This window comes from Bombina bombina, chromosome 6, assembly GCF_027579735.1.
Source record: "Bombina bombina isolate aBomBom1 chromosome 6, aBomBom1.pri, whole genome shotgun sequence".
In the NCBI taxonomy this organism is placed as follows: domain Eukaryota; kingdom Metazoa; phylum Chordata; class Amphibia; order Anura; family Bombinatoridae; genus Bombina; species Bombina bombina.
Window position 1 is genome coordinate 520,810,195 of NC_069504.1, and position 21,335 is coordinate 520,831,529.

The following is a 21,335-nucleotide window of genomic DNA, read 5'->3' on the forward strand; positions in this document are numbered from 1 at the left end:
TATGTATGTGTGTGTGAGGGGGGGGGGTAAACACATGGTAATATTAATACAAACCACCTTACATGCTATGTGTAATTTTGTAATTACAATGTCCATTTAAATGCTTATTTGTAAGTAGTGTTTATGTTTTTGGCTTGATACACAACCTTTTTTCAAGACATTCAAACATATTGCCAACCATGTTCACATAATATTTTCCAATACATTTTGGGAGACATTTTTGCATTATAAAGACTTGTAAGGGCTTAATCACACTACTAGTTGTTTATCTATCTATCTATTGATCTATCTAATCTATCATCTATCTAATCAATCATCTAATTTATCATCAATCTATCTAATCATCTATCAATATCTATCTCTTTATCATCTATCTAATCAATCTATCATCTATCAATATCTATCTCTTTATATTATATCTAATCAATCTATCAATATCTATATCTCTATCATCTGATATTTACACTGCTTTTAGCAAGAGCGTTCTGAAAATGGCTTACTGCTTATGCAAGTCTATAGCATCACTCCAGTACAACACTGCTCAAGTCACCGATAAGGTGTTATCCGTTTATTGTAAGCTACAACAATCCACCTTAAACGAGTAAAGCCAAAAGAAGCGGTGTCATAATCACGGGTGGGGTTTAAAGCTCAGTGCTCGTGCATGTGTGAGAGGGATACAGAGGCTGATGGGGATACAGGATCTGATGGGGGATACGCGATCTGTTACTCGGGCTGCCGCAGAGAGGAGGGGGCGGAGGAGAGGGCTGCTCCAGCTTGGTGTGTGTCACTGGGAGAGGACAAGATGGCTCGGCCCAGGCCCCGGGACTACAAGGCTGGCGAGTTGGTGTTTGCCAAGATGAAGGGATATCCGCACTGGCCGGCCAGGGTGAGTGGGTAACTAGTGTGCCACCCATAGGCCTAGATAAGGAGGGTGGATCAAAGGAGAGTACATCTGTAGCAACGAAGGTGAAAAGGGAGGGATCACCATTGAGGGAAGACTCCTATAAATGTAGCAATATAAGCCATGAAATGTCACTAACCCTTAAACCATTGTTTATAAATGAGGGATTTCTATTCAATGCGCTGCAGACCAGTTATGCAGCCAAATGGTTAAATATAGAGTCCCCATAAAGATTAGCGAGTGACCGCAGCTCTGGGCATAGATACCCACAGATGCTGCTGCTTGTCCTCAGGTGAGTGTGTTGCCCAGGCCACGGAGCATCCCAGTCTGCCTGACATCCGGTCTCTCTGTATCTGCCCCCATAGGGAACCTCAGCTACGAGTCAGTCTGTCTGTGCCAAACTCTGTATAGCTAGAAACGTAATGCAGAAAACAGAATCATCAGCATGATGTTTGTGTTTTTATTGTGGTGATGTTTATTTCAATAATGTAAACGTGTCTGTCTGGCTATGTGTGACTTTATTGCTAATTAAGCAAATTTTTTCTTCAGGCATCGAATTTTTTTTTAAAATCCTGTTTTATTTCTTTGTGCTTGATGAAAATCAACAGTAATTGTCAGCAAGAAACATTTACACCTGAAGCAACGGAGTATTTTTTTCTCCTGTGCCTGATGTTCTAGTGCTGTATACCTATATCAAAACCGAATTGCTTTCTCCAGTGCAGAAAAAGATGGCTTCCCTACAGATTTAGCAGGACCCCTCATATTGTGGGAATTTATTAAACCCAAAGTGCCAGCCTTAGCAGTGTCTTATGTCTCCCAGAAGTCAAACAAACATCAAAGGTTGTGTTGGGGTGTGTGGTTATTTAGTTTATACAGCATTCGCTCATAGCAGTTTTGGTTGACAATAGAAATATAAGTACATGTATATACAATGATCAGAGCATTGCTTTAATAAACCAGGGTTGGCATTTATTTATCAGTGGGGTTCATTCCTATCAAAATATTAATGTACAAAAAAATCCAGACATTTGTGGAATTATTTTTTGTATAAAATAATGATATTTATTTCTAAATAAGTAAATGATACTCCTATATTTTCATATACTGTAACATCTTTTGCATTTATGCAGGTGTGTGTATATATATATATATATATATATATATATATATATATATATATATATATATATATATATATAGATATAGATAGATATAATAGATATACACACATTATTTGTCTCTATTACTGGACTAAAGTATCTTGATTAATTAAATATATCTCTTTATTATTGTTTTATCTTCCTCTAGTATGCCTGTACAAGTGTTACTTAAAAAAAGGGCTGCTTTTTTCTAGTAGCAATAGATTACACTTTTTGGTACAGTAAACCCCCCCCCCCCCCAAAAAAAAATAGAGTTATGCAAAAGATTTTAATTATCAATTTGATTATTGGGTAATGTACACTGATACTAGCATGGCATTATATATTTGTTATTGTTTTTTAAACTGACATTAAACACCTCTTGGGTTTTCAAATTGCTGCAAATTAAATAGATGGTTTTCTAAGAAAATGTGTGACAATTTTTACACAAAAATTCGAGATGTTAATAGTCCCTTTAATTTTGATAGGTCTTTTGTGTATTTGATATGGGTATGCTAACTACATCATTATTATTTTTTAAATTTGCTTTATCTGAATCATAAAAGTTTAATTTTGACTTTCATCTTCCTTTAATAGTAAGTAGCATCATTTTATTTTTGTGACTGGACATCACACTTTTTTCAGTTGGAAAAACATACCTGAACAGTTATCTGTAATTAACCTTTACAGTGTTAAAGGGACACTGAACCCACATTTTTTTCTTTTGTGATTCAGATAGAGCATAACATTTTAAGCAACTTTCTAATTTACTCCTATTATCAAATTTTCTTCTCTCTCTTGGTATCTTTATTTGAAATGAAAGAATGTAAAGTTTAGATGCCGGCCCATTTTTGGTGAACAACCTGGGTTGTTCTTGCTGATTGGTGGATAAATTCATCCACCAAAAAAAAGTGCGGTCCAGAGTCTGAACCAAAAAAAAAAAAAGCTTAGATGCATTCTTTCTCAAATAAAGATAGCAAGAGAATGAAGAAAAATTGATAATAGGAGTAAATTAGAAAGTTGCTTAAAATTGCATGCTCTATCTGAATCACAAACAGTTGGGTTCAGTGTCCCTTTAACTAAGATAGCAGCTTTAAAATACCAAGATTTCAAAGAATTTGGTTCCTGGGGATTAATATGCAGTCAACTGCTTTTCTTTTATTGATAAAGAAATCAGAGAACATTGCATGTCTGTAGGTTGTATTGTTTTCCATTTATCCAACCCCACATTTAGCAGGAGAGATATTTAGTGGATAATATCCCCAACTGAATGGAATCCACAGACATTCCATCACTGTTATAACCTTACCTCAAGCACCATTTACAGCATGTGATTACTACAGGTAATTCCAGGATGGTTGCCATATTGTTTGTTGTTTTAGTAGCAATAAAACATTTTCTGTGGTTGGATTCATGCCACAAATAGCATGTTTGCTTTGCAACATCCTGACTCTGTACATTTACCTGACAAGTTTTGTTGGGAAGTTGTTGTTTAGAATACACTGCTTAGTCGTAAAAAATAAATATATATATATATATATATATATATATATACATACAGTAAATATATACAGTATATCTCAGAAAAAATGGTTAACTATCTAAGATATATTTATACTAGCAAGTCCAGAGTGTATAGGGATTTGTTTACTGAATTAAATAATCCTCCTATTACATGCTTTATTAACTAGTTTTTATGTAACATTCTCCATCTGGGGATTGCAGTATTTTTATCATTTCCATACATATATCCACCACATCCACTGTTAATTGTTTGAATTGTTTAATAATCTTTCCTAAAATGTATTTTGCTTGCTATTGCCAGCTACTTTTCAGATCCACAGCTCTTTATTTTTATTTTTTACCAAAATATAAATAAGGGACAGCTATGTTGTAAGAAAACATTGTTTTAGCATATTCTGCAACCTCTATAGGCTATATTTTATATTTATATTACTTTTACAACAAAGCAAAAGGGAAAAACCCCCATAAAAAAAAGTATTTAAAATTAAGGATGCAGAAAGTATGTTAAAGGGACAGTTAGCTACAAAATTAAATTATTGTTTAAAAAGTTAGATAATCCCTTTATTATCCATTTCCCAGTTTTGCATAACCAACACGGTTATATTAATATTAATTGTACCTCTGTAAATACCTTGCATCTAAGCCTCTGCAGACTGTCCCCTTATTTCATTGCTAATTACATATTTGTATTTTAGCCAATTAGTGCTGATTCATGAATAACTCTAAGGGATTGAGCACAATGTTATCTATATTGTACACATCAACTTGGGATTGATTTATCAATCCCTTTGCCGTTATTTTACTGCAAGTTCTCACAAGAGAACCTGCAGTCTGTATTTATCAAGCAGCGGTCATCAGACTGCTGCTTCCCTAACCTCTTCTCCACCTCTTAGGTGGAGAATTTCAATCTTCCCGGTCTCGTCCGACTGGGGAGATTGACAGCTCCTGCCCGCACGTGATTGCCTGTGTGCGGGCAGGGGTCGGTGTTGCACAAGAGGCGAGCTGCGGTGGATAGGGGTGCATATGTACGCCCTTGTCCTCCGACGCTTGATAAATCAAGCCTCAACTAGTAGTCTCTTGCTGTAAAAAAGCTATAAAAATTCATTGAGATAAGAGGTGGTCTGTAGTGGCTTATAGACAGGCTGAAATTTAGAGGTTTAAAGGTTGCAAAGTATATTAAAGGGATAATAAACCTCAAATTTTTCTTTCATGATTCAGATAGAGCATGCAATTTTCTAAATTAGCCCTATTATTAATTTTTCTTTGTTCTCTTGGTATCTTTATTTGAAAAAGCATAAATGTAAGCTTAGGAGCTAGCCCATTTTTGGTTCAGCACCCTGGGTAGTGATTGATGATTGGTGGCTACATTTAGCCTCGAATCAGCAAGTGCTGAAACAAAAAATGGTCCGGCTCCTAATCTTAAATTCCTGCTTTTCAAAAATTTGATAATAGGAATTAGAAAGTTGCTTAAAATTGCATGCTCCATCTGAATCATGAAAGAAAAAAATGTGGGTTTAGTATCCCTTTAATATAATAATGTTGGTTGTGCAAAACTGGGGAATGGGTAGTACATTTTGGAGTAGACTGCTCCTTTAAGCGAGCTATAAACTTTTTAGAAGACATGCAAGGTATAACCTAAATCTAAAAAACAAACAAAAAAAACACAATATTTTTTTCTTATATTTGATTATCCAAAATAAATTAATGAATCAACTATTTGCAGTTTGCAGTCCAAGGACATCTTGAAATATGTTATTTACTCCTTAGTGGACAAAAAGGAAAGTTAGCCCAGTACGACGCACAGCTTAGAGGGAGGGGGCCTTTGACCCCTGGGAGGAGATGTGAAAGGGGTGGGTCTTAAGGAGGCCGAGGTTTAAAGGGACAGTCTAGGCCAAAATAAACTTTCATGATTCAGATAGAGCATGTAATTTTAAACAATTTTACAATTTACTTTTATCACCAATTTTGCTTTGTTCTCTTGGTATTCTTAGTTGAAAGCTTAACCTAGGAGGTTCATATGCTAATTTCTTAGACCTTGAAGGCCACCTCTTTTCAGAATGCATTTTAACAGTTTTTCACCACTAGAGGGTGTTAGTTCACGTATTTCATATAGATAACACTGTGCTCGTGCACGTGAAGTTATGGGAGCAGGCAATGATTGGCTAGACTGCAAGTCTGTCAAAAGAACTGAAATAAAGGGGCAGTTTGCAGAGGCTTAGATACAATATAATCACAGAGGTTAAAAGTATATTATTATAACTGTCTTGGTTATGCAAAACTGGGGAATGGGTAATAAAGGGATTATCTATCTTTTAAAACAATAACAATTCTGGTGTAGACTGTCCCTTTAAGTGAAAGGAGTGGCGGCCATCTTAGAAGCAGAAAATTTAGTGCAGGCAGCAAGTTGAGCAGCTCTATGTTAGTGTGCATATTTCCTTAGCATGGAAGTTGAGGAGCTGCCCAAGAGGCTTAGAGAGTTAACGGAGGAAAGGGGATCAGGCTGGATGCAAGATCAGCTGGCCTCTGTTCTTCCCATTGCGACTCGGCAACTGGAGGAGGAATCTACCCCGCAACCGCCCTTGCGTCAGTCGCGCCCCCCTAGAAGGCTCAGCCCTGAGTTGAGCCAGGGGTCTGTCAGGAAGCGGAAGAGCCAGAGCGGTGATGCGGTGAGAGGATTGCATTGTGGTCAAGCTGTAAACACTGTCGTTCCAGATGTTCAGTCGGAGGTGCAGCATGCTGGGTCATCTCAGATGTTGGTGGAGGCGGATGTGCACTTGGTTCAGGAGGCGACTGGAGCAGGTGAGGCAAGGGAGCAGGACATTAGACACGGTCCAGAAGGGCCTGGTGGGGGCCAGGTGACGGCTGTTAGCCCGGACTTGATTGACGGCTTTAGTGAGCCTGAAGGGGCAGTGGAGGACAGGAACTTGGAGATGGGGAGCGCAGTTCAGATTTCCTCCCCTGATAGGGACATTGATACTGTGATTGATGTGGATCCTTTTAGTCCTGCAGTAAGAGAGGGTACTTCTTATGTGGTGTTAGAGGGCCCACACAACTTTTCTGGGGCTATTGGTAAATAGGGTGTTAGTGTGAAGCCCTAATATTAAGGTCAGAGATGGCCTTTTAGAGGACATGTTAATAGGTCAGGGTATAGTGCAAGGGCATCCAGGGGATTTAAATCTAGAGGCAGATCTTCTGTTGCTGGCGCTTCCAGGGTTAGAGGCCATAATAGGAGAGGTGTACGGGGGAGGGGTCTCCCAAGATCCAGACTAGAGGAGGGGATAATTGAGTCCTTCTCCAGCCCTTCAGACGGTGAGGAATTTGTACCACCTTCCCCTCAGTTAAAGGATAGGGGTAGGGTCATTGGACATTTGAGCGCTGGGTATGGTCCTCAGAGGGGCACAAGGGAACAGTTGTTACAGGTTTCCACTGGGGATAGTGGGTGTCCTGATGAGGGAAGAAGGGTTGTGAATGTCTCAACTTTTAATATTCATTCTTCAGCCGATAAGTCCATAGCCCGTCAAAAGGTTTTCAGGGCAGCTGAGGTATTGGACGGATAGGGAGCAGATGCCTTCCATCTGGCTGATTCATGGACGTAGTCAATTAGATTGGACCCAGATGATGGCACTGATTTGGGTGTGACCGATTCAGCAGCCTGTGGGGTAGGTGCAGGAATTTCCTGGTGGTCGCATGATGAACAGTTTTGTTAGCGACTAGCAGTCAAACCGGATATGAAATGGGATGACAGGGATATGGGTGCTTCCCAGCCCTTTCGGGGGTTCACCAGCGGACTGGCTGCTTCAGGTTCGCCGGGCCCCTTTAAAAAAGGCTTCTGTTTCGCCTTTAATGAAGGATAGTGTAAGTGGGGTGCTTCTTGCAAATTTTGCCATAAGTGCTCGGGATGTGGGGGTGGGCACCCCTATGCAAAATGTTTCAAAAAAAGGAAAAATGCCCAGTAGACCAGACTTGTTATGACAAGGGGGGCAACTCCAATCAAAGTGGAAAAGATGGAGCGTTTGCTAGGCCGGTACGGCAATATGCGGGGTTACTTTGAAAAAGCTGCCACACTGCTTCACTTATGGTTTTGTTATTCCGTCGGTTGGGGGTACTGAGCTTTTTTCTTCGCCGGGCCAGCTGACTCCCTGGTTTGTTTAAAGTTAAGAGATACTTTTTGAGAAATTGCTGGTAAATTTGGGGTGCCTATAGCCGGGGAAAAATCGGAAGGCCCTTCTACGGTGCTCAGTTTCCTAGGTATAATGATTGATTCTGTTAACATGGAATGCAGGCTCCCTAAAGACAAAGTTTCTGACTTGCAAAGAGTGATTGGGTCTTTTTTGAAAGCTAAGAAGGTGAAGTTGAGGGAGTTGCAATCCGTTGTTGGGGAAGCTTAATTTTGCTTGTCGCATTATCCCTATTGGGAGAATTTTCTGTAGGCGTCTAGCTTTGGCTACGGCTGGGGTACGTCGTCCTCATCACTTTGTTAGGCTTTCAAAGGAGCTAAAAAAGCAATCTCAGGATATGGGCAGACTTCCTTAATGATTTTAATGGGTGTGCATTGATGCAGGCACCCAGAATTACGTGTGAAGAATTGGGGCTGTCCACTGATGCAGCTGGTAGTGTTGGTTTTGGAGCAATTTTCGGAATGAATGGTGCACTGCTGAATGGCCGAGCAATTGAAAAGCGGCTGGGCTGATAAAAAAACTTGTTTTTTTTTTTAGTTGTTTCCTGTATTGGTTGCTATGTATGTGCGAGCTAAAACGTTTTAGAACAGGTCAGTTCTATTCTACACGGACAACATGGGGGTTGTCACCGCGGTTAAAACTTTAACTGCTTCTTCGCCTTTGGTCATCAGATTGTTGAGGGTGTTTGTGTTGCAATGTATGCGTCTAAATGCAATGGTAAGGGCAAAACATATAGCCGGGGTTGATAACTCGGTAGCTGATGCCCTTTCTCGATTTCAGTGGCAACGCTTTTGGGAGCTGGCACCTCATGTGGACAAGGTGGGGAAGTCCTTTCCTGTGAGGTTGTGGGACCTTGGTACGGAGGACTAGCAAATTTTGTTAGGTCTTCCTTAGAAAAGAGCATGTGGTCAGCATATGCTAAAGTCTGGTCTGAATGGGATGCGCTACTTGCTGGTAATGGCTTTGTGGAGGGTGACAGGGCCTGTGTGAGCGTGTTGCTACAATGGCTGTGGAAGTGGCGTGATTGTGGATTGTCTCCATCCATGGTTGATAAAAAAAATTGGCAGCACTGGCATTTCGTTTTAAGTTATTAAAGGTTGTGGATTTGACTAAATTGTTTTGTGTTCGTCAAATTGTTAAAGGAATGAATAAAGGGGCAGGGCGTCAGAAGGATGGACGGCACCCAGTTTCCTTTTCATTATTGGTTAGGTTACTGGAAGTCTTGCCAGCAGTGTGTATGTATGATTACGAGGTATCCCTGTTCACGACCGCCTTTTTTGGGGCATTTCGAAATTTCCGAATTAGTCAGTTGTAATAAATGGTCACATGGGAGGTTGGGAGTTGAAGATGTAGTGGTTACGGACTCGCAAGTGTCCATTTACATCAGAAAGTCAAACACTAATCAGTTGGGGAAGTGGAGGTCTGTTATGTTATTCCCCACAGGGGTTTCAGTTTGCCCTTGTATTGCCGTGAGGAGCTATTTACACAGAAGGCCACAAGTTGGGGAGTCTTTGTTAATACACGAAAATGGTGATGCTCTATCACAATTTCAGTTCTGTGCTGTGTTTACGAGGGCCTTGGGGGAGTTGGGTTTAAATTCAGGTGACTTTGGATCACATTCCTTACGGATTGGGGCAGCCACTGAGGGGGCTGTGTTGGGGCTGAGCGAGGACGTTATTATGGGTGTGGAAAGGTGGAACTCTTCCAAGTTTCATTCTTATGTACGTCCACATTTGAGAGTTTACGTTGTTTCAGTTGTTGATGGTTGTCTGTTTTATTCTGTTGTAGGTCCTGTACGCGTTTGAGTGGTTGGACACTCATTTATTTATTGGGCCCGGAGAACTGTGGCAGTCAAGACGGATGGGCTACAATTGGGTTTTGATAGGAAGAAAGTGATCTTAAATTGGTATGGAGTAAGGGGTCTCAAATGGGATCAGGTATTGAGGATGGTCATTGATTACGCTAGACAATTTTCCCCTCCAGATGTTCTGGTGGTTCATGCGGGAGATAACAACCTAGGTTTTTTACCGCAGAGAGAACTGGTGCGTAGGATCAAGAGGGATTTGGCTAGATTAATGAAGCTTTTTCCAACTCTGAACTCTTGTCTGGTCAAATATTGTTCCTAGATTGGTATAGAGAGTGGCTTGGAATCACGACAGGTTGAATAATAGTAGAAAAAAGTGAATAAGCTGGTCGCAGCCTTTTTTGCGCAGGATAGGTGGAGTGGTTGTTCACCACAGGGACTTGGAGGATGTGGGCAATGGGGAATTTTATTTTAAGGATGGAGTAAATCTTAATGTTTTTGGTCTGAGGCTGTTTATCTTGGGGCTCCAAGATGCCTTGGAAGGTTTGGTGTGAGGGCTGGCGGGTTTGGGCTGTCTGTTAGTCAGTCCAGCCTATGGCGGGTGTTAGTCCCCAACGTAAGCAAGTTGACTATGGCAATAAGTGAATGGGTTAGCCTCCCCACGGGGTGGTAGAGCAGGTTAAGTAGCTTCTTAGACTCAGGGTTCCTTGAAGCTGTGGGTAAAATAACAGACTTATTTTAAGTCTAGGTAAAAAAGTACGGCCTGGCCAACAAGAAAATGGAGGATGAAGATTTAAGAATGGGACTAGCATTCCAGGGGTGTTTTCTAGTTAGTTCTAGTTAATACAGTTTTTTATGTGGTTATAAAGAGTTATTTATTTATGTTTTATTAAAATGGTTATTTAATAAAAGGCTGTGGCCAGAATTTACCAAAGAACAAGTCTCAGTGTTTTTATTTTTTAGTAAAAAGTTAATCAATGTTTGAAAGGGGACGATATTTAGACGAATCATGGGGTCAGAGATAAAAATGATTTCCTGCACTGATCAAGTGATCACTGTGTAGTATGTAGCTTTGCAATATTACAAGAAAATTAGTAAAAAAAAATAATTAAAGGGCCACTAAATACAGTAGAATTACATAATCAACAAATGTATAATATAAAGAGAATTCAATAACACTTTTCTCTGAATTTCAAAACACAGTTTTCAGTTAATTTTATTTTGCCCCCCCCCCCCCATCATGTAACAGCCATTAGACAATCACAAACGTATATACGTATTTACTGTGAGCTCTTGCACATGCTCAGTAGGAGCTGGTGCCTCAGAAAGTGTGAAAATAAAAAGGCTGTGCACATTTTGATAATGGAAGTAAATTGGAAAGATTCTTTTTTTATTATTATTTTTATTATTTTATTCTCTATCATCAGTTTAATTTTGACTTTAGTGTCCCATTACATTTTTTTTGCTGTGTATAATTAAAGGGATGAAAGTGCAAAAAGAAAGTACTGTATGTTTCACCACTTCAAACGGAATAAACATATCAGCTACAGAGCAGCAATGCACTACTGGGAGCTATCTGAAAACAACTGGTGAGCCAATTACAGAAGGCAAATGTGTGTAGTAACCAATCACCTGCTAGCTCCCAGTATGAAGGATACGTTCAGATTATTTTTCAAGTAAAATAACAACAAAGTCAATTTGAAAATAGAAGTGAATTTAAAAGTGTCTTAAAATTTCAAGTTTAATTTTGCTTTTCCTGCCCTTCAAACATTTTGGGCTAGATTACGAGTGGAGTATTGCGAAGGTTTGCCCTCATCGCACTTACGACTCATGTTAGGAGTTGAAAGTAAACGTGATCACGTGAGCGCAGTCACAATTTACGTTAGAATGATTACCACGCCCTCAGAGTTCTGGTTAACTGTAGGGAGGCACCAAAATGAAAATTCTGGACTGAAACCGATACCGAAAATTCAGTATGCCCCTGGCCGAAAACCAAAACGAAACCGAAATTGTTTTTTCTTTTTTAACTACAGTGTGTGTGTGTGTGTGTGTAGCTGAGAGAGCTTGTAGGCGGGAAAGCTCCAACAAATGGACGTGGTCACTTGTACCGTAGGGCGTGATCTGCAGTGAAACTGGAGCTCTATAAGGGAGAGCGTGGTTATAGCCAGACAACAATACGAGGTGGACATGTGTTTTGTTTTTGGGTGTAGTTATCCGTGCGATAGGCGTGGCTGCACCTGATCGTCTCTCATCGTATCTCCGCATAGTTCCTGGTTCGGGTCTCACACTGACCCGTCAGATTATATGTCCAAGGCCCCAAATGGAGTCTGCCTGTCACCTATCACCAGGACCACCGGACTTGGCTACAACCTTACGTGCAAGGTAGTTATAGAAAGTTACTGTTCTTTTGTGTATACACTGTCTGGTGGGTGCTAATTTGTACCAACTGTGTGTGAGCTTGGGGCTTATGCATATATAGTGTGCACGCATATTTGCCTCAGGCGAATAGAATGTCTACGCACAAGAGGCTGATGTATGAGCACTGTATATAAGGCTTATACATATTCACTGTGTGTGCTTAGGGCTGTGTCTGATAATGTCAAGTGTTTATAAACATGTTACTTATCCTCTTTTGATTACTGTATTCACTATTCAGAATTTTGGTTTCCTTCTAAAAAAAAAAAAAGGCTCTGCTGGTTTCAAATAGTATCATGTCATGGTACTTATGTGTGCGCTCTGTGTACCATGCCAGTGCTGTGCTGCTCACCTTATGCTAAGGATAGATATGTAACTCAATAGAACAGGGGAGGGCTGTACATTTTTAGCCATTTTGGTCCTCTTTGGGCCAAAATTGGAATTGCACATTTTTGGCGGCCCAAATTTTGGTGCATCGCTAGTATTATTCTTTATTTAGTTCTGTGTAACAGAATCAGATTTAACTGTTTTTGTTTTGTTACCAATTATCAAAACAAAGTATAGTCCTAGAAAACTATTATTATATGCAAAACAGTAAGTAAAATAATGAACTCAAACATCAGCTCTAGGCTGGCATCAAATTTGAAATATGCTACACAATAATTTTACCGAAAATAAAAGGCAAAAAAAAACAAAAACCGAAATAACAATTCTGTGGCCGAAATTTCGGAGCATCCCTAGTTAACTGTTTTGTGAAGCATAAAAGTTGCACAACACAAAACACATCAAAAATACATTACAAAGTGCAGTTACACTCATAATAACACCATCTAATAAAAATTATTCAATAATAATATTGCACACAAGTTATAAGGGCTCAAAGAGATGAAGCCCTTTGGCATGTCTAAAGATGTATGTATATATATATATATATATATATATATATATATATATATGTTGTGTGTGTGTGTATATATATATATATATATAAATATGTGTGTGTGTGTGTGTATATATATATATATATATATATATATAAATATGTGTGTGTGTGTATATATATATATATATATATATATATATATATATATATATATATATATATAAATAAGTGTGTGTGTGTATAAATATATATGTGTAAATATGTATTTTCAGACATATATACACAAATAAACACAAAAAATCATATATATATGTGTGTGTGTATGTATGTGCATTGGAGCCATTTGCCATTAGTAGGTGAAAACATGTTAAAGCATATTTATGCAATATATATATATATATATATATATATATATATATATATATATATATATATATATATATAAATCATGTATAGATATATATTGTACCAAAAAACATTTATGAATAAATAGAACATATTCTGTTATTGAAGAACATTTGAATGTTAAATATTCATATTTTCATGTTGGGTTTAGCGCACATGACAATATGCGACCGGGTTTGTGCGAGAGGGGGGGGTTTATTTCCCCCCCACACACTTTTTTCTCTCTATTGACTTCTATGGGGGAATACGTTAACACGCACGCGGTATTCTAACTTCAGATTTTTGCTTTAGTTGGGTTACTGCTAGAGCAAAAACTGTTTACTTTCAAATCGTAATACGTGCGCTACCCGACGAGTGCAAAAAAATCTTACTTCTAGCGCAAGCAACGCTCAAACTGGAGCGTTAATTTGAGCTCCACTTGTAATTTTGCCCTTTATGGGGAATTAGATGCTGTATTTAATATCCACTTAAGTGGAAATTGGAGACATCTGTGCTATTTATATACATTCCACACACAAGCATAGCATTTGCACATCACAGGTATATGTCTGCTGCAATCTTCTGGTTGTTTGCTACAGACAAAGCTGTGGTAGGAAAATTATTTCCATGCTTATTTTGTTAATATCAGAGTAATCTCTTTGGGAGGAACAGTTACGATATCACTCCTGCTTTAAAAACAAATTAATGGCTAGACTATTTTATGTAACCTATTGCTATGCGAGCTGTCTTACACTATTCTTTTCATATGTTTTTGTTTCAAAACTACAGATGTTGCAGATCTATTGCTATTTTCAGTTTTGGAAGTAATTTCCTTTTTTGTTTTACCACAATACAAATACTTGGAAATGCAGAATTGTGGATATGATATTCCTTAGTCTACAATACATCACAGGTGTTTAAATATTAAAATGCCAAACTTAAAAGGTCTCTGATGTTAATATGTGTATGTGGTAGAGTTGCCATGTTTTCCTGCACAGTTAAAACGAAATGGGACAGTCTAGTCAAAATTAATCTTTTATGATTTTTTAACAACTTTACAATTTATTTTTATCAGAAAATTTGCTTTGTTCTCTTGGTATTCTTTGTGGAAAGCTAAACCTAGGTAGGCTCATATGCTAATTTCTAAACCCTTGAAGGCAGCCTCTTATCTCAGTGAATTTTGACAGTTTTTCACAACTAATTAGCACTAGTTCATGTGTGTAATAGATAACATTGTGTTGATTGGGTAAAATGCAAGTCTGTCAAAAGAACTTAAATAAGGGGGCAGTCTGCAGAGGCTTAGATACAAGGTAATCACAGGGGTAAAAAGTGTATTAATATAACCGTGGGTAATAAACAATAAAAATTCTGGAGTAGACTGTCCCTTTAAGAGTTACACATACTAAAGGATGTGCAGGGAGGGACATGAACAGTGTGTTCCTCCCTGCAGCATGTGTAACTCATAACTGCCCAGTATTTTTGTGAAGATTTTACTGGACAGTCTTCTAAAATGCTGTGGAGTGTCCTGTTGAATACTGGACACCTGGGAGAGACCTTGCTGATGCAGTATAACTACCTTGTGTCTTGTTGCTTTGCCCAGTCTCGCCATGGTGTATGACTTTTGACAATAAACTGTTTTCAGTAGAAATGTGCATTTGATATATTCGAAAGGAAACAAATGCCGAAGATGGTGGCCGCCAGCAGCATTTATTTTTCTGAGCTGGATTTCTTCTTGTAAATTTGCAACACACTAATCTGTGCAAATCCAAAACTTAGTGTGTTGCACTTTCACAAGAATAAATCCAGCTCCAAAAATAGTCTAATTCTGCTGGTGGCCACTATCTTCGGAATTTGTTTCCTTCCGAATACACCCTATGCATATGCCTAGTCTTCAGCAACCTCACCTTAACCTAGATTCCGAGTTTTGCGTTAAACAGGGTGCAAAACTAACGCCAAACAAAATGCATTATTGCACTCTCCATAGCGCTGCCATTACGAGTTACTGAAAAGCCTCCTTGTGCTGTGCGTTATGGTGCGTCAAGCTCCACACCGCACAAAATCCAAGGGCTAAGTTTACGTGCTCGTGCACGCTTTCCCCCTAGACATCAATGGGGAGAGATTGTTAGACAAAAAAACCTAACACCTGTGATCACGGAATGGAGATCGCCGTAACACAACCCCATTAATGTCTATGGGGAAAAGAAAGTTACGTTTAAACACCCTAACATAAACCCCTAGTCTATACACCCCTATTCTGCCGCTCCCGACATCGCAGACACTAATAAAAATTATTAACCCCTATTCCGCTGCTCCCCGACATTGCTGACACTAATAAAAATTATTAATCCCTATTCCGCCACTTCCAGACATCGCCGACACTAATAAAAATGATTAACCCCTATTCCGCTGATCCCCGACATCAATAAAAATTATTAACCCCTAAACTGTCGCACCCCCCACATCGCCAACACTATAATAAAGTATTAACCCCTAAACCGCCGGCCCCCTCACATCGCAAAACACTAAATAAAAATATTAACACCTAACACCCACCTAACTTTAAATTAAAATTACAATACAACTATCTTAAAATAAATAAAAACTTACCTGTGAAATAAAAAAAATCTAAGTTTAAACTATAAATGATGTGCTGTATCTTATAAGAGGTGCTGGACCCAGGGGTACATCCAGTCTTGAGAACATTTTTTGGGACACTTTCCAATCTCACTCGCAGAGATAAGGCACTAGGAAAATTCACAATGGTGTAATATGCCAATAAAAGGAGAGCCCAAATAATACTATACGCAGAAGATAAGTTAAGAGTGTTCAGCCAGTTTATTGTAGATCGAGTAAACAACTCCTTCATAAAGAGTATTCACTTGTTTATTGCCTAACGCGTTTCAACGGTGTTATGCCATCTTTTTCAAGAGCTTGAACTTTTTCCAACAATTCCGCTTGCAAAGCGGTTTAAATAAACATGTTAAAACACCCCCCTAATTAGGAGCATCACAAAATACTCCTAGATGGGATGTTTACAATCATCATCAAATGTATTGTACAAATTGTTACATTTTAAAAAGCAATAATTAAAAAACACAAAATTTTATACAAACATATAAAAAAGTAAAAAAACGTAATTAAAGTTAAATCGTTATTAACCTATCACTACAAACACTTTTCAAACCAACCTATAACATACTAGCATTGATAGCCAATCAGCTGAATCCTAAGAAAACAGTTTCCATTTGAGTTCTCATCCTATTGGCTGTTTGGAACAGCCAATAGGATTTCAGAAGCTCTCCTCCTATTGGCTGATTTGAATTTGAAGATTCAAATCAGCCAATAGGAATGCAAGGTATGCCATTTTGAAACGGCTACCTTGCGTTTAACTTCAGTGTATGGTGGTGACCGTATGAATAGGACGCTCCGCGCAGGATGTCTTCGCTGTCCAGGATAGCTCTGCTCTGCGCCGCCGGGATGAAGATAGAAGACGTCCCTGAGATGGATGAAGGTGTCGCCGCCTGAATGAAGACTTCTCGCCGCCTGGATGAAGATGGATGTCCGGACTTCAAGAACCATGAGTAGATTTTATGGGGTAGTGTTAATTTTCTTTGGGGTGTTTTTTTTGTTTTTTTTCTTAGCTTAGGGCTTTGGGCAATTGTTAAAGAGCTGAATACCCTTTTAAGGGCAGTGCCCATACAAATGCCCATTTAGGGGCAATGGGTAGCTTAGGATTTTTTAGAGTAAGGTTTTCTTATTTTGGGGGGTTGGTTGGGTGGGGGGGTTTACTTTTAGGGGGGGACTTAGTAATTTTTAAGGTAAAAGAGCTGTTTAACTTAGGGCAATGCCCTACAAAAGGCCCTTTTAAGGGCTATTTGTAGTTTATTGTAGGTTAGGGGGTGTTTTTTTGGGGGGGGCTTTTTTATTTTTATAGGGCTAATAGATTAGGTGTAATTGTTTTTATTTTTGATTATTTTGTTTATTATTTTTTGTAATCTTAGAGGTTGTTTTTTTTCGTAATTTAGTGTTTATTATATTATTTTTTGTAATTTTAGATTTCTTAAATTTTTTCGTAGTGTTAGGTTTTTTTTTTTTTTTCAAAAGCTTTATTGAACATAAAATCACTGCATACAATGCAGAATTAAAACAGTTACATATGCAACAGTGTGGTAACAATGATTCCATATACATGATACATTTTTTCGACATATGTGAGTTGTGGGTATATTTATCGTTCAATGGACAAATTTAGATTGCATAGCTAAGTTATTTAAACTAGGTAAGAAAGAAATCAATTCAATTAAATGAATGAGAAAATACAATGAACAATTCAAATGGATGTATAAATATGTATTCATACGTACATGGTTCCTGCAGAGACGTAAATTGTTGTGTCAGTGATTATCGGGCTCTTGAAATGACCTTCTGTTCAAGTTAAGGTAATAAGAGAAGGCGTCTGGTCTGTCAGCTAAGGGTGGTCAGTGAATGTGAGTTTAAGAAGTGGATGTTCGGGTGGTGGTTTTGAGTGTGGGGGGTGTCTGATTAAGATATTCCTCCCACGAGTAAAGCGATATTTTTCTAGTTGGAGAGACTGAGTGGTTGTTTCTCTCCAGACCTGGATAGATGGAAGTGTATGGCATTTCCAGTTTTTGGGAATTAGTCGTTTTGCTGAGTTTGTCATGATAGTCAGTAGAGCTAGTCGGAGTTTGCAAGTTATTTTGGTAAATTTATTAAAGATGAAAAACCAGATGTCGAGCTTGAGACTTAGAGATAGAACTTTTTCGAATTCGACTCTGATAGCTTCCCAATATGTTTGGGCTGTTGGGCACGTCCACCAGATGTGTGTGGGGGTGCCAATGTTTTGGCAACCCCTCCAACACTCCGGCGAGTGTGTAGGGAAAATGGTGTGAAGCCGGTGGGGTGTGTAGTACCATCTATATAGCAACTTAACATTCATTTCCATTACATATATGGATGAGGAAGATTTTGTCATGCAGGAGAAGATTTTTTGCCATTCCTTAGGGGTTTGTGTAATGCCAATCTCTGTTTCCCACTTTTGTGTGTACGAGGGGAGGGACGTGCTGCTCGGCTGCATAAGTAATTGGTATGTAAAAGATAGGAAGCCCCTGTGTAGGGTGTCATAAATGCAGCTGCTTTCGAAACCCGTATGGGAGCGAAAAAGTAGTAGCTTATGTGGATGTTTGACAAGGAAGTCTGTTAGTTGATGGTATTTAAGCCATTCTATATGTATTTTGTCCAGGATGGGGGCGAGTTCGGTTAAGGGTTTGATTTTCCCGTTTTGAATAACTGTAAGGCAGGGAGAGGAGTTTATAATGTGAGGTGTTTGAGTTGTGTGGGTGGGGAATGGTATTGGAGAATCTGGATTTTCACAAAGGGGTGTTAGTGGAGAGGGTACAGTTGAGATATGGTTATATTGTTTTATGGATGTGTCCCATAGTTTTAAAGTTTTCTAGTGATTGCTGGTAGATATGTAGGTAAGTTTCTCTTGGAGGGATGTAGCCAGCACTTGCTGCCAAGATGTGAAGTATGCGATAACGAGTGTTCTAGAAGAACCCATTCTTTGTGAACTGAATGTCTGCACCAGTGTATTATTCTGGTGTAGAAGCTAGCCAGTCTATATTGGGTAAGGTTTGGGATCCTGAGGCCGCCCAATTCTTTGGGGCGATAGAGAGTAGCAGTAGCTATCCGAGGTCTTTTGTGTTGCCATATATAGGAGATAAAGGATTTTTGAAGGTTATGTATCACAGATTTGGGGATTGGGATCGGTAGTGTTTGGAAGAGGCATAGTAATTTGGGGAGAAGAATCATTTTGACTGAATTAATTCTGCCTAGCCATGAGAGTGGTTTATTGTTCCAGGAGCGTAGTGTATTTTGGATTGAGTCAGCTATGGCTTTATAATTGGTGTCCAGTGTGACTTGTGTATGGTGGGAGATATACACACCGAGGTATTTTATAGCGCGCGGTTGTATGCGAAAGTGTGCAAGTGCTTGTATTGCAGTGATTTCCTCCATCTGTAATCCAAGTGGGAGCAATTCTGATTTGGTAATATTTATTTTGAAGTTTGAAAAATTGCCGTATAGGTGTAGTGTTTGAATGAGGGGGGGAAGTGAGTTATGGGGTTGTGTTAGTGTGAGAAAGAGGTCATCAGCGTATAGGGTAGCTTTATATTCCTGGTGAGCAATTGTGAACCCCTGTATGCCTGTATTGTGTCTAATATGTGATGCTAGGACCTCCATTGCAAGGATAAATAATATAGGGGAGAGGGGGCATCCCTGTCTCGTTCCTTTGGGATTGAAAATGGTTGGGACAAGGTATTGTTCAACTTTATTTTGGCTTGGGGGCTGTTATAAAGGGAGAATATTTTTCCAGTGAAGATTGAGTCGAAGCCGAATTGTGTAAGTGTCTCCTTCAGAAATTGCCAGTTTAGCCTATCAAAGGCTTTTTCCGCGTCCATAGAAATGAACACGGAGGGGATATGGTTGTGAACTGCGTGTTCCATTAGTAATAGAATCTTGGTCGTATTATCTTTAGCCTCTCTAAGAGGAGTGAAACCAGCCTGATTAATATGTACAATTGTTGGGAGTATTAAGTTGATGCGGGTGGCCAATATTTTAGCATAAAGTTTGATGTTTATGCTAAGAAGGGAGAATGGGCGAAAGTTAGCGGGCATTGTAGGGGGTTTACCTGGCTTTGGGATCACTACTACTTGCGCTTCTAGCATGGATTGGGGGAACGGATTAGTGTCCGTTACCTCGTTGAATAATTGAGTGAGATAAGGGGAGAGTTGAGAAGAGAAGGTGTGATAGTACTTTCCGGTGAAACCATCCGGCCCTGGGCTTTTCCCATTGTTAAGTGATTTTATGGCCGTGAGGAGTTCAGTTTGGGTAATGGGTTTGTTGAGGGTGTTAAGTTGATCTGTTGTTATAGTGGGCAGATGTGCACTGGAGATATAAGAGATCAGATCTGGGGTAGGGCCTTGAGAGGGTACATTTCTTTGAATATTATATAGGGTGGAATAATAGTCATGGAAGGATTGTAGAATTTCTTTAGTAGTTTTTAGGGTGTGGAGACAATTAGGTGTTTGTATTTCGTTAATATAGGATTTCAATCTCTTTTTTTTTCAAGGCTCTTGCTAATAACTTGCCCGACCTGTTGCTTTCATAATAAAACATGCTGTTAGTTTTTGCGCGAAGCGTCTGGTATTCTATTTGTAGGAAGCCGTCTAATGCTTGTTTAGCGTTTTGTAAGTCAGTCAGTATATCAGGGTTTGTAGGGGATTGTTTATGGGCCAAATCCAGTCGGGCAAAGGTATCTAATAGCTCATTATATTGTTGTCGGTGTAGTTTTTGGAAATGAGCCTTTAATTTAATTAATTCGCCCCTGAGCACGCACTTATGTGCTTCCCATATTGTATATTTGTTGGCCGTTGAGGGGATATTCAATGTAAAATATTCTTCAATGGTGCTAGTGAGTTTCTTAATTGTGTCTGGATTGTTAAGAAGGGAGTTATCTAATTTCCACGTATATGATGTTAGTGGGGTGTTTGTCCATATGATGTTTAGTTTTACCGCTGAATTGTCTGACCATGATGTGGGGGAAATAACGCATCTGTTGACTAAGGCTAGGGCTGGTTGATTGGTGAAAATGTAGTCTATGCGACTATATGTTCTGTTTGGATGGGAGAAAAAGGTATAGTCTCGGGTGTCCTGGTGGATAAAACGCCAGGTGTCGTGGAGGTTAAGGTTTCTCAAACCTGTCCATAATACATTAGTGACCTTTTTTGATATCGCTATTGTGGGATTGGAGCTGTCCTTAGTAGGGTGAATGGGTACATTAAAATCCCCTGCAACAAAAAGTAATGTTAGGTTTTTTTAAATTTTTAATTTAGGTTTTTTAATTGGTATTTTTTATTTTATTAGAATAGTTATGTTAGGTTAATTTATAAGTTTTTTTATTTTTTTAAAGATATATTGTAATTTTAATTTAAAGTTAGAGAGGTGTTAGGTTTAGGTGTTAATAGTTTAATTTAGGTTTTTGCGATGTGGGGTGGCGGCGGTTTAGGGGTTAATAGGTTTAGTAGTTACG

At 38.9% G+C, this 21,335-nt stretch overlaps 1 protein-coding gene across 1 annotated transcript in view; it reads left to right on the top strand.

The window, feature by feature from the left end:
* Positions 1-674: 674 nt before the first annotated feature.
* Positions 675-21,335, top strand: part of HDGFL3 (HDGF like 3) — a 180,566-nt gene continuing 159,905 nt past the window's right edge. Inside the window, exon 1 of the mRNA XM_053717419.1 lies at positions 675-886. Coding sequence (XP_053573394.1) covers positions 803-886 — 84 coding nt within the window. The 5' untranslated portion in view covers positions 675-802. The remainder of the gene's footprint in view (positions 887-21,335) is intronic.